Source organism: Microtus oregoni, unplaced genomic scaffold, assembly GCF_018167655.1.
Source record: "Microtus oregoni isolate MIOR12 unplaced genomic scaffold, Mior012 000007F_ref0000211, whole genome shotgun sequence".
NCBI classification, from domain to species: Eukaryota; Metazoa; Chordata; class Mammalia; order Rodentia; family Cricetidae; genus Microtus; species Microtus oregoni.
The window spans coordinates 39,510,931-39,528,585 of record NW_024543066.1 but is presented as its reverse complement, the minus strand read 5'-3'; the positions used below and the strand labels follow the sequence as shown (position 1 = coordinate 39,528,585).

Here is a 17,655-nt window from a genome sequence, read left to right as displayed (position 1 = left end):
AACAACAAAAACAAAAATAAACCAGTGGTACTGGAACACTTTTTTAATCCCAGCACTTGAAAATCTGAGTTTGAGGGCAGTCTGGTCTACAGAAGGAGTTCCAAGACAGCCAGGGCTACACAGGGAAACTGTTTCTCAAAAACAAACAAACAAACAAACAAATAATAAACAACAGCAACAACAACAGTAACAATGGACTGTTACAAACTGAGATGCTGACGTCATCGTGGTGAGCCTCAACAGCTGCTGTTCGGTTTTCCTGGCAGTATTTAGACAGATTTACAGTTTTTGATCTCAAGCAAACAAGGGGGTAGGGTAGAGTAAGAGAGAGAGAGAACCCAAAGCCTATTTAAAGCCTCTGCAGGTAACTTGAAGAAACAAGCCAGCCCTTTGTGGTTAATGTGGTAGGCTCTTCCAAACACCGGAGGCTTGTTAGTCCCTGAATCTTAATTTAGGTCAATTTGACTAAGGCCTACAGTGTCTTACATGAAAACACGGAGCTTTTGCTTATAAGTAGGACCATTGCTTCCATCCTCTGGATGCCCGTGACAGTGTGGCTTTGGGCAAACCACTAACTGTCAAGTCCATTTCCTCAGCTTACAATGGAGAGGCTCACTGTCATCCCCGGGGCTGAGCTGACCAGCATTTCCTATGGAGTTAATTTATTTTAGAAATCACCCACATGATTTTAAATGTTCCATATATTCCAAACATGGAAACTTGAGGTCAATCCATTTCACATCCAAATATATAGTAATTTATATAGCAATACAGAGCATAAAGAATGGTCCCTCATCCAACACTCAGTATTGTTTTTTAAGCCACAAAAAATAAAGAGAAAGGAGATGAGAGACGGTGAAGAAAACAAGAGAAAAGAAAAACGGAGAATGGGCACAATGAGATTTTCCTTAACTCAGACGAACTTCAAACTAAATTTAAAGCCTCCTCGTTAAGTTTCACCTTACCCTCTTCCCTGGAAAATGTTTTCACTGTGAAACATGGAGTCAACTCCACAGATTCACCTCTCCCGGCCGTGCTCTTTGCCACTGCCTTCTCCCATTCCAGAGTTGATAATACAAAGATAGAGTAGACAGTGGCTTCCCCAACAGACAGTAGCCTTCCAGCATACAGTCACAAAACCCCAGGGAGAAAAACAGTCAGAACATGTCCCTGGTCTCCCACCCCATCACCACCAGGGATAAGACTTCGGGACCACCTCACAGGTGTCTAAGGGCAGCCGCCATATTACGCTGCTTCTTGAGCAGACTGCCGTCTCAAATCTGAGACAGAGAAGCTTACTAACAAGGAAGTGGATCAATATCAAGGAAACAAAGCTGTCAGACCTGGAACATGCTTTTCCTTAATAAAAAAAAAAAAAGTGTTGGGAGCTAGGCTTGATGGCCTGCCTGTAATTCCAGCTCTTAGAAGGAGGAGAAATCCCTGGAGCAAGCAGACAGCCAGACTAGAATTCTGGGCTTGACTGGGAGACCCTTCCTCAGTGGGGAAGGTGAGCAGACTATAGAGAACCAGCAGTAAGCAGTGTTCCTCCGGGGTCTCTGCTTCAATTGCTGTCTCCAAGTCCTTGCTTGTCTCAGGCCCAGACTTCCCTTCGCCATGGGCTGGAACCCACAGAGTGTAATCCTTCCCGCCCCGAGTTGCTTTGGGTCACGGTTTTATTACAGCAGCGGAGAAGCGAGCTAAGATGCTGAGGTTCATGACGCACAGCCAGACTTTACACAGAAGTCCAAGAGACAAATTTGGTTGGAAACTCATCTCTTCAAAAGACTCAATCAAGTATTTGCATGCATTTGGAATCATTAGCTATGGAGAGTTCACAGTGTCCTACAAAGAGAGAGGAAAGCTATCGGATGGGAACATTCTCAAGGAGGCACACCAGTCCCTCCCAGGACCAACTTCTCTGGTATCTGAGTCCGTATCTCAGCACACACACAGTGGCCTCTGCAATGAACACGTGAGGAACAGGAGGCAAGAGTTCAAGACTCCCTTTCTCTCCCTGCCCTGATCCTGCCGGATCCTGGAAGCTTTATAACTTAAATTCAAGTCCTGAGGATTCAGAGCAGAAAAGTACTAGTTAAAGCCTGGGATCTAGCCAGGCTTGGTGGTGCATGCACCTGGGAGGCAGAGGCGGGTGGATCTCTGTGAGTTTGAGGTCAGCCTGGCCCACATAGGGAGACCCTGTCTCAAAACAAAAACTAAACACAATAAAATAAAAGCCTAAACCAAAGCTACAGAGAAATGCTGCCTCAAAAATAAATAAATAAATAAATAAATAAAGCAAGCCAGCCTAGGATTGCCAGGGTAGGGAGAGTTAGCATGGACAAAGAGAGACACAGGGTGGTACCTGGGGCTCTCTACTATGTGGAGGTCAGAGGAACCTACCAAGGAGTCCAGGAAGGAACAGCCAGCAACACAGGAGAACAGGGAGTCTGTAGAAGGAAGAGACCCTAGGGAAAGGGACACAGGTGGGAAAAGCTACCACAGCCCAAGTGGAGCCGACTGAGAGCTGAGCTGAGCTCTAGGGTTGTGTGCTTACACACGGAGCAAAAGCCCGGCTAACATATCGCCCTGTTCCCTCACTCTGATTATCCGAATACATATGGAAACCAGTCCTTTCCGTGGCTTCTGCCGTGGGACCATTTGCGGGTTTGCTCCCCCTTTCACAGACATAGAAAAGACTGATGTGTCTCACAGTCAGCGGCAGTTCAGTCTGGATCAAGTACACCAGCCACCCTATCCTGAGGTGTTGCTTTTATCTGAGTCAGAACCAAGCCCAGGTCTGAGGTAGTCCACAAACCCAATCCGCTGAGCTCTAAGCAGTGTTAACAACCCATGATTTCTGAGGAAACTTCAACAGAATTCCAGAAAGCCTTTCTCCTCCGCAAAATGTGTCTGACCTGGCTGACGTAAGTGCATACATTACAGACTTTTTTCTTATTATTTGTATTTGGATTCTTTGTAGGGAAAATGCGAATTTGTTTTTCACCATCTCAAAGAGCTTACATTGAAAGACTGTTGGGTAAACTCTTAACAATACAAATCATCATAATAAAATCTTTTCCCCTAAGGCCCAGAGGCAGAACTCCTGGCTGGCTGGCTGAGAATACACAAATACCTCAGGTGCCAAACACACACCCTGGGGGTCGGGGGTAAGGGGGCAGGTCTCTGGCCCCTCCAGTACTTGCTAATGAACGCTCCAGGCTGGCCCAGTAAGAGGGCTTGCTCTGCTTCTCCAGCAGTTCTGTGTGTTTCAAAGTCCTCTGATGGGTCTGGGGAGACAGCCAGGTTAGTAAAGTGCTTGTTTTGAAAAAAAAAAAAAAAGGAACACGCGATTTTTATCCCCAGAATGCATGGGGGGACAAAAAGATGCAGATCCCTGGGGCTCACCAGCCAGACAGTCCAGCCTACTGGCCAGCTCTAAGCCAATGGGGACTGTCTCAAAGCAAGGTAGGAGCCAAGTGTGGTGGCATGTGCCTTTCATCCTAGCACCCAGGAGGAAAAAGCAGTCAGATCTCAGTTCAAGGTCTACAGAGAAAGTGCCAGGATAGCCAGGGCTACAAAGAGAAAACCTGGTCTCAAAGAAAACGGGAACTTCGGAGGTGGGAGGGCACGCAAGATGGATGCCGCCTGAGCAACAAAACCTGAGGTGTTCTTCTAGTCTCCACGTGCAGAGAAACACACTGTGCAGTTCAGGTTAAATGAACAGAAGAAGCAGAGGTTACTGAGGTTATAGCTTAGACGTAGAGTGCTTGCCTAACGTGGGCAAGCCCTGGGTTCTAGCCCCAGAACTGCAATAAATAAAAAGAGGAGAGGGGGTGAGGGGTAGAACAGGGAAGGAACCTGGGTGTTTTAAACAGGATGGTGCTATCTACAGGGGAATGGTATGCCTGAGGGCACAGTGGCTCAGGCGGTGGGAGGTGGGAGCCCAACCATTCCCAGCCTGTCTAATGACCGCGGAGGTGGCAGTCCCTGGCTGGACTAGCAGGGCACAGCCACGCCTGAAGGGGGAAAAATCTGCTCCCATCAGTGAGGCCTCCTGGTGTTTACACTTGAAGTACACTTCCCATAGGAAATCTAGGCTGGCAGACAGGATGACCGTCTGGGATTTGGGGTCAAGGAGTCTCGGGTAAGGAGGGCGTGGCATGCTCCCTGCTGCAGCTTTCTGGGGGTGATGTAGCACCAAGCCAAACAGGCAAGTGAGCTGGATCGGCAGGATGCTGCTACCTCCAATACCACAAACAGCCCTGGAGACCGGTCAACCGCTGTCTGCCCTTTTCCTTTTTAAGGTTTTCCGCTCCAATCAGTTCATGAAAAATCCAGAAACTAGTGCAAATTCTAAGAGCAAAAACTCCTCGTTAATAATAAACTACAGGCGTTTTACTTCAGAACAAACTTGCTAAGAGAAATGCAGTTCTCTCGACTGAGCATGTTTTAAAATATCAACTATAGGGAGTTGCGGAGCACAGCTCATTGCTAGAATGCTCACCTAGCTAGCATGGGTGAGACCCTTTCATCCTCGGCACCAAGACTAATGATGATAATAATGATAATAATCACCCCCAATCCTTATAAATGTTCGGTGTGGAGTAATAGGTGGAAAACCAGAGCGACAGAAGACCCGGCACTGCCACTCTAGCTATGTGGAGTTCAGGAGGGTTAGCTCAGGGGTAGAACACTGAGTCTCGAGTGTAGAAATGTGGGTAAGGACAGTTGGGGGTGGATGCTTGCTACCCAGCAGTCAGGAGGCTAAGGAAGGAGAATCTAGACCCCAAGGCTAGCCTTGGACTAGCTAGTGAGTTCAAGGCCATCCTGGACCTACTTAGAGAAGATAAAGCAAGCAATAAAACCGCTTGTGGTGGGAAATTTTTACCACGAACTTGTCGGGAACTAAGAGCACCTGGGGAACTAAGAGCACCTGGGTGTGTCTGCGTCTCCAAAGAAGTTTGGCTGAGGAGAGAATCCCACGGGCTGAATTATCCCAGGCTGAATTAAGATGGAAAAGAAGGAACCGGGCTTTGATCTCTTTCTGTGTTCTGGCTACACTCCCGCCGCCACACCCTCTCTGCCACGGTGGACGGACTGTACCCCTCCCTCATGCTGTGCGCCGAATTAAACCTCCTTCCTCATATTGCTTCCGTCAGGTATCTAAGTCACAGCAATAAGAAAGGTAGCTAACAGGCCCTTGTACAAGCTTTAAGATCTATTTTAGGGGCCAGGGAGAGAACCTTATGGGTAAAGGTGTCTATCGTCAAGCCTGATAACCTAGTTTGACCCCTGAGACCCAGAAGGTAGGAGAGAACTAACCTCTGCTAGTTACCCTTTGACCTCACACATACATGAGACATGCCTGCAGCAACACATGTACACACACACACACACACACACACACCACACATACACAATGAAATGAAAAGTCCATTTTTAGTAGACACAGTCTGTTAAGTCTGCACCCCGAAATCACCTTTGGATCACTATCACCAAACATCCCAGACCCCACTTGGAAAACAACTGTAACGGAGAAGCTCTGACTTGGTTCCCAGTTGCTAACCCTTGACATTCCCTTCATTTCTGAGCACTGCACCCTGCAGGCTTATTAACTCAGACAATGAAATGTTTCCTTCAAGTGCTCTTGAGTTCTGGCTTCCTCTTTTTCCTGATGTGCTCAGGACACACCTGTCACCCCTCCACTGCGACCTCTTCGAAATACATGCGAAGCACAAATATAGTACGGCCAGACCAGTACTGCCTCGTGAATCAGTTCTACCTACTGGACTGAGGAGGAGGAAGAGCCACCTAGAGGGTGAGCTTCCTTCACAGTCCTCGCCACAGGGCAGTCCTAAAGGGAGAGCCACACTTGGGGCAGAGAAAACGTTTAAGCCTGCAAATGAGGCTGGGGAAAACCACTTGTCTTTGCACACCAGGTAATGTGGGCTGATGTGATGTTTTCCCTGGCTTAGACAGCGAGCTTGGGGAAGGGGCAGAATGGAAAAAATGACAACGTTATCTCCAAAATTTCAAGGCTGAAGCCATAGCTTGGCTCAGCAGTGGTTTCGAAAATGAACTCTGCATAAATTAAGCCCCCCTTCTTCAGCCACCACTGCTGTCCTAAGCCAACATTACATACTGCTCAGAGCACAGACATCATGCAAATAAGGTTTGCCATCGAGCCAACTTTGAGTTGGAAGGAATTTGGTTGTGAGTTGGGGCTCTTTTTTTTTTTTTTTCTGAGACAGGATCTCACTCTGTAGCCAGGATTGACATGGAACTTAACTATATAGCCAAAGTTGGCTTCAAAGTCGCAGTGATTCTCCTGCCTCAGCTTCTAGGAGCTAGGATATGAGCCAACATAACCTCAGCTCTTGTTTTTATTTTTGTATCACGAAGGACAGGATTTTTTTTTTTTTTGGTGGTGTTTTGTTTTGTTGTTGTTTGGTTTGGTTTTTATTTTATTTTTTGAGGCAGAGTTCTCTGTGTAGATTTGGCTGTCCTGGAACTCACTCTGTACCCCAGACTGGCCTCAAACCTGGAGATCTGCCTGCTTCTGCTTTCTGAGTGCTGGGATTAATGGCATGTTGCCCAGCTAAAGGCAGGATGTTAAGAAAGAGACATTTACGGTTATTTGAACCCAAGACTTCCATGATCCAGGTAGGCAAAATCGAGTCTCGCAACATGCTTCCTTTGTGTCCCCACAGGGGCTAAGCAAGAATTGTCACTTCACACCTTCTACAAGAGCAGGGATCCAGTCTGCCTGTGCCTCAAGTGGTCCCTTCTCCCAGGTCACCCTCGCTAGAGTTCTGTTCACTACAAGGACAGGCAGCTAGAACAAAGGGCTTTGCCTCTGGAAGGATTAGAATGAGAAGAGCCAGGCAACACTGACTTTCTTTTCCAGTTCCTTTTATAATGGAAAATTAAGACTTTATGGTATTTTATAGGCAAAGTTCATTGGGTAAATTTTTTTTCTCCATAGTCATTTCTCTGGCTACACATAACTCATTACATTTGACCTATAAGAATTTCTAATTCAGTTAAAAATACTGGGTCTCTGTCCTGACCTCAGCTCACCATGCCTCGGGGCAGCTTGTAGCAGTGTCCTGGGGGCAAGAAGCCAAGCTAACTAAATAGACCTATCAATCAATACTACTAATGATCGCACGCATTCAGTCCACAAGAGGAAGCCCACAAGAGAGGAGCCACGCCCACCACAGAGATGAGAACCTAAGCGGAGGCTCAGGAGTGAGCCACAGACCTCAGTCCTTGGTGAAGCTGGCCCTCTTCTGTCACCGCACCATGCTACTTCCTGGGACTAAGAGTTCCCTATGCCATCTTTACAAGGCCTGAATGTGTTTTGAGTATGTGTATGCGCATGTGTACGTGTGTGTTTGAGCTTGTTTGGATACACATGTGTGCACATGCGTTTGGTAGCCAGAGAAGAACCTTGGATGTCAGAGTCTCGAGTAGCCAGCCGGTGAGCTTCAGGGACCTGCCATCTCTGCCTCCTCAGCAACTGGGATGCAAATGTGTAACATAACACCCTGCCTGGCATCTTTGCATGTTTCTCGGAATCAAACTTGGGTCTTCAGTCTTGCAAGGCAAGCACTATACCAACTAAGCCATCCCTTCAGAACCTTGGATGTGTCTTTTAGCATGTGTCTGTGACTCCCTGCACTGCCCATTCCCACCACGGGGTCATAGAAGGGCAGACAGGAAAAATTATTGTGATGGTCTGGCTTCCAGCTGTCCACATCCCAACCCTCCTTCTCTACAGAGGGCAGGAGTGAGAAGCCGGGTATCACACTCATTACACTCGTCCAAGGGCACCTACCTATTTCCCTCATCCTCACCTACTTCATGGCTACTACTGACGACCAATGTATGCTTCTTTCCTGCCCGGCCTCAGCGTCCAGGACCCTCAAAGGCAAACGACCTCTCTGCCGTCTTACTCAAGAACTGTGAGTGATTTTCTAACCACGCTGTTACCTGTAGCAGTGGGCAAAATCAAGTGGTCGTTCCTTTGACTAGAAAGGCATTGAACACAGCGTGATATGAAGAGTACTACCCCAGAAGTCAGGGAGCGGAGGCCTCAACTCTCCCCCGACCTTGAGCAAATCACTCCCCTGTGCTCGGTTCCACTGTATGTAACATGAGAAAATTAGACTACGGGAGTTCTCAGTCTCCCTTCCTCCCCACCCTCATCCCTGGGAGCTCATCGCTGTCCAATCTATGTCTTCCCAAAGCAAAGCAAATCAAAACAATCTTTGCGTTACCAAGGTCCTGTAAGCCCTCGTCTACTAAGACAGTGCCTCGGTCTTAATGTTCAAACATACATAATGAAATGAAAACATCACACGAAAAAAAATTTAATAACCGATCTTTTTTTTTCAACTCCAATGTTTTGTTTACCTTAGGATTCCTTAGATGTGAAGCTGGCTATGAATCTACCCCACAATTCCCCTATTGTCTGAAAATGGGTTAGCACACCGCACCTGCCCATATGACCCAAACAAGCAATTCGGATGCAGCAGTCTGGCTATTCAGGCTCCCTGCAGGAAAACAGCTCATCCGACAGGTAACAGTAATTCCCAGAAGAGAGCAAGATGCAGAGCAAAGAGGGAGGAGGTGTAACTAAGACAGAGAACGATCTCCCTCTAGCCCGACATCTCTTGCTTCATTTGTCCCTGAAGAAACCCATGGTTGCCATGACTAAAGATGTCCCCAACGGACATGAGCTTTGCCTGGGCCCCTGGAGGGTCACCTTCTTCAAGGCAAGGCTTTGCCGTGGCCTTTCTGGAAATGAAGCAACTCACTTCTGGAACTTGGGCTTTCTACCGTATACAAGCAATAGTTTTTCCCACCCCAAAGGACCACTTGGACTAGTCTACAGAACTTAGACTCACAGTTGAGAAGAATTGCAAACAGGCACTGACTTGGGGGTAAAAATGCAATTTAAGAATCCTTTTACGAGAGAGAGGTGATGCTCACAGTAATAGGCCATGGTCAGAATATATAAAGCTTAAAGAGACAGGCTAGCCTAAACCTTATTTGTGACTCCTGAGAAGGAATTGGAGGGCTTTAGATGTGTCCACCCCCAGCCCTGTTCTTTATAGACAGACAGGGGCTTAGTCTCAGCCAGCATGAGTGACGAAAAAGACTCCAGACACCGAGGTCTCCCGCAGCATTAAAGTTCAGAAATACCTGAAAGCCTTGGTCGGGGCTCCCCCCTCCATTACCACCACTGTGCATGTTGGAGTCCTGGAATTTCGGATAACACGTTTGAAAAGATCGGCTCCAAACACTAGTTCTGGACTAGCTGTTGAATCTCTCTCAACACCGAAGGATCTTCTACACCCCACAAAGGCACAGGGCCATGGTATGCTCTCTCAGCCCTGCCCGGCCATGTCTCCTGACACAAGCAGAGACTTTTACTACCCACTGTACTCTGTCGTCAGCTACAGGGTAGCCCTTTGTGGTGCAGTGAACCTAAGATCCATTTTATTCAATTCTAACATACAATGATTTATTATTAAAAAGATATATCTTATCTACCTTTCAGTGGCAACCTCCCATTTGCCCTGGTATGCATTAACCTGAATACCAATGGACTGAATGTCTGTTTTTATTATTATTAATTAAATTTATTCATTTAACCCCAGCTGTAGCTTTCCCTCCCCCCTCTGTTCCCATGCCCTCCCCCCACCTCCTCCTATAGGATCCTTCTTCAGCATAAAGTTGGGATTAAGCCTTGCTTCCTCTCTATGACTAACCACACACTGCTCCCACACTACAGCAGACTGTAGGACCCACGGGGCCTTCATTTCTCCTGTTGGATATCAGGTTGACAGGAAGTATACCCAGGTAAGGCAAAAATACATGATCACCTTGATCATCTTCAACTGGAACCCTGTCATAGGCTTAGGTCTCCTCATTTTACTGAAAATGCTGACCACCAAAGAGAGTCCATGCCTGGCCTGAGATCACCCACAGCCTTTTGGAGCTGGAGTTATATGTAGGCTGTCATAAGCCACTCTGAATCCTCTGGAAGAACAGCGCGAGCTTTTACCCACTGAACCTTCTTTTTAGCCCCTTCATTTTCATTTGAAATCAGATTAAACTTCTGTACTCTCACCCACACCGACCCCATTATCTTGGGGTTATAACACAAAAAGAAATCTATTTCCACAAAATGACAGAAGGATGATGATTGAAGCCCAAACAATAGACTCACATCATTATGACAAGTCGACCTAATAATACAATCCTAAATAGGTTTCACAGATAGAAATTCTACAATCCCTAACGCCAAAGTGGATATACTGCAAGAAACCAAAGCCCCTGCCAACCTAGCAACCACTGAGCTCTTCTGACTTCAGGAAGGAATGGAGCTAGGGTGCCATCGCACTGAGCCTCAGAAGGTGCAGCTCCAGGGTCCCAACCACAGGACCCTATGGCAACAGGACGTAAGAGGTCTCAATGGTGAGAAGATAGGAACCAAAGGCCTCGCTTCAGGGTGCAGAGTCCTGAGGTCCAACAAGGCAAGCAGGAGTCCACGGGTCACTGGAACAAACATAGCCCTTACAACCATGAACAGCAGCAACAGACACCTGCTCAAGATTGAACCCTTCAAGGCCGCATCATGGAGATAAGAAGTGACGTGAGCCCACGCTCCCTTCCTGAAGCCCTTTCTGAAGATCTTACCACTATGGATGCCTTGGGGGGGGGGGGTGCCATTTTCTCTAATGAGAAAGCAAGTGGTAGACTAGTTAGCCAGAGGAAAGTGTTCAGAGACAGGAAGACTGACAATCACCGGTCAATGGTGGGCGAATAGAATCATAGCACATTGTGCGTATGTACAAAACTGTCAAGTAATAACAATACTTTTTAAAGAAGAGCCCGGCATGCCCCTCTCACAGTGGGCAGGGGTAAAGGAGGTCTCACAAAACTTCTGACAGCAAACTCCTGTTTGGTCATGCTCATTCAGTCCTCCTGCTCACGGCCATTTGGAGTGAATGGCCGAAAGTCAGGAAGAGATCTTATGATGCGGGATAATGTCCTGCCAGAACACGATGCAGTCAGATCAACGAGGCATTGTCTACAGAGAGCTAAGTGCACCTGGGGTGGCCTTTACAGAACAGAACCTCTCTTTGTAACAGGATGTTACCTGCTTGCACCATTGAAACCAGCAATTTGGAAAGAGAAGGCCCTCCTTACCGAAAGGCCTCACATCCAATGCAGAACCTGGGAAAAGCTAAACTACAGGAAGGGCTACTTACACTACCGACACCGGCGGAGACACGGGAAGGCACCGCGCTGAAGCGGCACAGGAGGGTGACTGGGTTGGGTTTGATTTGCCACTTCTGTTCTTTAATGACGGAGGACATGGTTGTGAGGACACATGGTATTTCATAGGGTAAAAAGAGCTGCAAGAATGGTGAAGGTCAGGTGGGTGAGAGGGCTCAGAGGGTAGAGGGCCTTGGCACTGGGCCGGAAGAGGGCTCAGAGGGTAGAGGGCCTTGGCACTGGGCCGGAAGAGGGCTCAGAGGGTAGAGGGCCTTGGCACTGGGCCGGAAGAGGGCTCAGAGGGTAGAGGGCCTTGGCACTGGGCCGGAAGAGGGCTCAGAGGGTAGAGGGCCTTGGCACTGGGCCGGAAGAGGGCTCAGAGGGTAGAGGGCCTTGGCACTATGCTGGAAGACCTGAGCTCCATTCCTGGGCTCCACACAGCAGTAGGATAGATCCAGCTCCTGCAGACTCTCCTCTAACCTTCCTAGGTTCACCATGGGGTTCACCCCGGCATGCACGCACCCCAGCACGCTAGATAAATAATGTAATACAACGTTTAAGAGAGTGTTCAAGGTCATGGTACTGTACTGTTTTCTGTTCCTGGACCAGTTTGTTTCTACAACCTGCTGTGTTCTCTAGGACTTTAGAACTATGCTGCCAGAACAGTTTACAAAATGTATCTGATCATAAACCATGACAGCAACTACTGATTAATAACATGACCATAGAAGGATAGTTCTAGATTTACATAATTTAAAAGGATAGTCATACTGTTTCTATTAATGAGGTAAATTCAGAGCACAGGTCAGTACAAAACTTGATCCTAGACAAGATCTTATACTCAAGGGAAAAGGTATACTTCTTAGGGTAAGGTAGCTCAGTGGATAAAGGGCTTCTCAAGCAAGTATGAGGAGTAGAACTCGTATCCCCAGCACCTGTATACAAGCCAGGGTGGTGCACGGCCCACTGGGAATCCCAGCACTTGGCTGGTGAAGACAGAAGATTGCTAAGTAAAGGCTGGAGTGCTGACCGCGCGGTGGTGGCGCACGCCTTTAATCCCAGCACTTGGGAGGCAGAAGCAGGCGGATCTCTGTGAGTTCGAGGCCAGCCTGGTCTACAAAGTGAGTTCCAGGAAAGAAAGGGCTACACAGAAAAACCCTGCCTCCGTTGCATTGGACCATAGAAATGTCTCTGTCTTAGTTAGGGTTTCTGTTGATGTGAAAAGACACCACCACCTCGGCAACTCTTATAGGGAAAACATTTAATTGTGGTGCCTTCCATCTTCAGAGGTTCAGTCCATTATCACTATGGTGTGACATGGTGGCCTGCAGGCAGACATGGTGCTGGAAGAGTAGCCTGAACGTCTTACATTCTGCAGACAACAGGAAGGGGTCTGAGACACTGGGTGGAACTTTGAGCATATGTAAGCCTTCAAAGCTCCCCTCCACAGTGAAACACTTCCTCCTACAAATCCACCCCCACTCTAACAAAGCCTTACCTCCCAATCGTGCCACTTCTTTGGGGGCCTTTTTCTCCCAAACCACCTTGAGAGAGTGTCTCTGGGACACTTTCTTTTTTTTTTTCTTTTCTTTTTTTTTTTTTGGTTTTTCGAGACAGGGTTTCTCTGTGGTTTTGGAGCCTGTCCTGGAACTAGCTCTTGTAGACCAGGCTGGTCTCGAACTCACAGAGATCCGCCTGTCTCTGCCTCCCAAGTGCTGGGATTAAAGGTGTGCGCCACCACGGCCCGGCTGAGACACTTTCTTGATCAAGGTGGGAGGGCCAGGCCACTGTGGATGGTGTTGCCACATGGAAGGTTGTCAAAAAGTCAAGCGAAGGGAGCCATGGAGAGCAAGCAAGGAGGTAGGGACCCTCAATGGCTTCTGATTCAGCTCTTACCTCCAGTTCCTATTTGAGTTCCTGCCCTGACTCCCCCGACCCTGTGATGAACTGTGACCTGAAAGTGTGAGCCCAACGAAACCTCACCCCCACAAGTTTCTTTGGGCCACGGTGTTTATCATAGCAACAGAAAGCTAGCTGGGATACCGGGTGACCAACAAAACAGACAGGGACATGGACACAACAAAGCACTGCTCTCATGTTCAACTTAATGAGGTTGGAAACTACACAATATTTTACAGAGAGAATATCCTTATTGTTAGGAAATACACTAATTTACTGAGGGGTAAAGAGCCATGGAACAATGTGGGAAATTTATCTCAGCTATTGAATACATGTGACGTGCAATACACATGCCATTAAATATAACAAGCTATTCTATAGTACAGGCTTTATCATATAAAAATCAGTGCGTGGCTTTAGAAGCAAAGGGCAGATGACAAAGAGTAAAATGTTAAGCTGGATATGGAGGTGCGTGTGTAATCTGAGCATTAGGGACTCTGAGGCAGGAGAATAAGGAGTTCAAGGGCAGCTCTGGCTATATGGCGAGTTCGAGGGCAACCAGGACTATGCCAGGCACTGTCACAAAACACAGCAAAAGGAAGAGCAGCCTGGGCACAGGTATACACATGTGTTATCCTTATAACTTCCCCCAAGTTAGAATTATGTGCACATAGAAAGCTATTCAAGGTTTTCACTAAAGGGGGGTGGTGGTGAAGCTTTTCTCGTCACTGCTTTTCCAGACTGCCACAGTGGCGTCGACACAGGCTCTCAGCCAGGCGTGTCCAACCCGTAGCCCAAGGACCACTGGCCTCCCGGGTCAGCACATAGCCCTGCACACTCACGGGTGACAAATCCGGGACAGCTCTGAGAGTCTGCACCGGGCAGAGTGCCGCCACAGCATCCCACTGCCCATTCACCCCATCACTGAGGGAAGTGGACTAAGCTGGGTTTTAATTCCCCCCAACCCCCATAACTTCCTATAGCGTTTTATTAATCAAAACTTAGGAAAAGTATGGGATACTAATAAATGGAGGGCAAGGAGTCCAAAAATCCTAGCACACTGGAAAAAACATTCTCCCCTCTGGTGTCTTCCCTCCCTCCCAGCCTCTGAAGGCTTAGGAGAGTTGGGACTTTTAGAAACTATGTTGTTCCATTCCGAATGTTTCTTTTACCTAATATAAATGTCTCGTGACTATATGTAAAAATGTTCTATTATACATGGACACTTGACCATTTACTCTGTTATTTCCCTAAAATTGGTACTTCATTTGTTTGCAATGTTTATGACTCACGGGGCTACGTTAAGTGGTTACAAGGTAAGCCAGGCATGGCATCCCATGCTTGTAATCCCAACACTAAGGTGGCTGACATGGGACAATCGCGAGTGTAAGGCTTGCCTGGCTACAGAACAAGGTCCTGCCTAAAGCTGTTTTCCTACAAGACAACGTCTATGTTCACTGAGATTACTTAAAAAACAACAACAAAAAAAAAAGAATCTGTTTATCCTTCTGTGACAGGGTCCCAGAAATAGAATTACCAGACCAAACAATGTAAGCATTTCCAGAATTCAGTAGGAAAGACTATAAGCAGGCTGTAGGAAGGTAAGCACACACCTTTATCTGTAACTGGAAAGGAAACATCTGAGTGGGGTTTCCAGAGCCGGCCTTCACTCAGGAAAGGAAGCTGCAACCACAGCAGGAGAACAAAATTGCAGCCTTCAAGTCAAACTGAGCTCAGAGACAAGTAAGTACTGTAAGCTATTTTTGCCCTTAAAAGAGAAAAGAGCAAAATATTCCGGCGTCTATCCACACACACTGACTAGTAACGGGGAGATGTAGGACATGGTCTTAGACCAAGAAGAACCTCTTATGTTGTGGGCGTCTGTCACCTAAAAAAATCCTCCTGCACCCTGGATTGAGTGAGAGTCTAAACATTTAGGTAGGAGGGGTGTGCGTGTGTGTGTGTGTGTGCGTGTATGTGTGCGTGTGTGTGCGTGCGTGTATGTGTGTGTGTGCGTGTGTGTGCGTGTGTGTGTGTGTGCGTGTGTGTGTGTGTGTGTGTGTGTAAAGAAATGTGTACATATAAAGATATAGAGTGAAAAGCAAAGTTCACATCTAAATCTTACAACCCAGCTAGCTTACATCAATTTAGCTTTGGACTTCTTTTATTATTTTCCTTAGCCTGAGGCATAGAAAAGGGAAGTGTGGGCTGGCAATACAGCTTTGTGTGTTAAAAGCTTTTACTACACAAGCCTGAATTTGACCCTTGGAGCCCACAGTAGAAGGAGAGAACCGACTCCTAAAAGCTGTCCTCTGACCTCCTTACGCATGCCATAACATGTGCGTGTGTACACGCGTATACACAGCATGACCATACACACATAACATGTTTTTTTGAACTTTTCAAAACCAAAAAGAGGAAGGGCTCTGGCAGTAAGAGACGTGTAGTCTCGTGCCAACCAGTCCTCAACAAACAACTAGACTCTTGTTCGAGCAAAACCTCTCTGAATTACATTCCTATATTTGCGAAACGAAACAAGTTAATCAAGAAGTCCCTGAAAGTGACTCGCAGGTCTCTGAGTCCTCCGGTTTCAAAAGTGCCTGGTGGGGGGTTAGGGGTGGGGATGGGGTGGTGGAAAGAGATGGTTCCCTCTGAAGGTATTATTTCCGAATAGATGGTCAGAATCATTTGCTGGAACACACTAGATCAAGAAGCACTTGGTGAAGGAAGGAAGGGGACTCCACAAACTATGACCTTCCCATTCCTCTAGGAAACAGGAGGGGGGCTGAGAGCTCTACAGACACCAGGGGAAGGGGAGAGGCTCACCATGGCCATTGCAGTAGTAGATCCACTTCTCACGGTTCTGGGTCGGAGTCAAGGACTTCTTCAGCCCCGCCTTTTCCACGATGGCACTAGGATCCTGCCGGGGCCCCTTTTTGAGAGTCCTGGAACTCTTGCGGATGCTGCACACCACGATCAGCACGAGCACCAGCAGAAGGAAGAGCACAATCATCCAAGGCAAATGTTCGTTGATGTCGAAATGCTTGTGCAGGTTCTGCCGGGGATGGCCCCGCTTGGGGGCCTTGATGGCCGTGCTGGACTTCTCCCCAGTGGCCTCCATGGATGTCGGTAGCAGTTTCAGGATGTGTCTGTGGTGGGGGCCTTGCTGGTGAGTAACTTGGGGTGGGCTTGGGAGGGTCTTGTTCGTGCCTTCCTTCGCACTGGTTGAACTTGTGTTGTCGGGAACTGTCCCTTCTTGGATGCCACTTGGTACCTTTGGTCTAACAGAGGCAGTAGAGTTGGGTTCTGTTGAGTTCACGCCTAGAAGAAAGAGTAAGGAGGGGGGAACAGCTTTTCCATATTTGGGCATCTACACATTCTCTCCTGTCCCTGGCCACGTCAGACAGTCAAAGAAGAGGTGACTGCTGGATCTTAAGATCAAATATTATCTTGCATATTTTCATAAAGGTCCTAATGGCATCTTTATATAAAAGATAAAAATCTGAATAGCGAAACTCAGGTTCTGGCACTCAGAACATGGGCATTCTCGGGGAGCCAATGGGTGAGCTCCGGATAGTTTCTCCTAGACTTTAGGTACTCTGTGGACAAGTGGGCACCTGCCACCGGTCAACCCTCCACTGATCCAACTGCGCAGAGAATTCGCTCCAGCTAAATTCCCTTGCGCATTCTCCTCCTCCGTCACTTATAGGTTTACGTCGTGACTCAGAGGTGAAACAGAGCCTGTCACTAAGATAAAGACAAGAGCTCAGGCTCAGCTCCAACTCTGCCCAACAGGTCAATACATAAAGGAAGGCTGGGCTCTCCAGCAGCTGGAACCCAGAGATTACACAGGGCTGGGGTTGGCTCTGGGGACTTCTTTCTAAGAAGTTTCCACATTAGCTTTCATGAAAGAGTGTGAGGAAGGGGAGCTGAACGTCTCTGGGAACCAAACCTGGCCCCTGAAGCTCATTACACCCATTTCTTCATGGCAGAATGGTGGGCGGGAGAAAGCATTCCCTGTGGTTATCAATGGAGAGCAGACACCGTTCCCCTTAACGGTGTGCTGGGGGCACGATTTACATCGGCACTCACGGCACGGAAACTAAAGGCCATGAGAGAGGATATGGCAAAATGTGAACGTCTGCCTGAAGCCGACTGGGATGCTAGGCGACCAGGGACAAAGGACAAGAAGTCAAGACCGCTGGAAAAAACACTAAGTTGTTCTTTTCCAGCTGTGAGAGCTGGTGATCTATATGTGGGTTTAATCTTGCTTGTTTTCTGAAGTTTCTAACTTCCTTTCCTATGGTTTTGTGCTACCATGGACAACAGTCCTCCTTCCTTCCAGACATTAGGACGAGCTCCCCCTCGCTGTTTCTCCTTCTGGCATTGTCTACCTAGGATTAACTCCATGTTGCTTAACTTTTTAATCTGAAAGAAACCTTAAACATTTAAAATCACTCACTC

The 17,655-nt window shown here is 47.6% G+C and overlaps 1 protein-coding gene across 1 annotated transcript in view; it reads right to left on the bottom strand.

Annotated features, from left to right (window-relative positions):
• Tnfrsf21 (TNF receptor superfamily member 21) overlaps positions 1–17,655 on the bottom strand; it is a 64,890-nt gene that overhangs the window by 26,682 nt on the left and 20,553 nt on the right. The window contains exon 3 of the mRNA XM_041656043.1: positions 16,018–16,512. Within this exon, the coding sequence (XP_041511977.1) occupies positions 16,018–16,512 (495 nt within the window). The remainder of the gene's footprint in view (positions 1–16,017; positions 16,513–17,655) is intronic.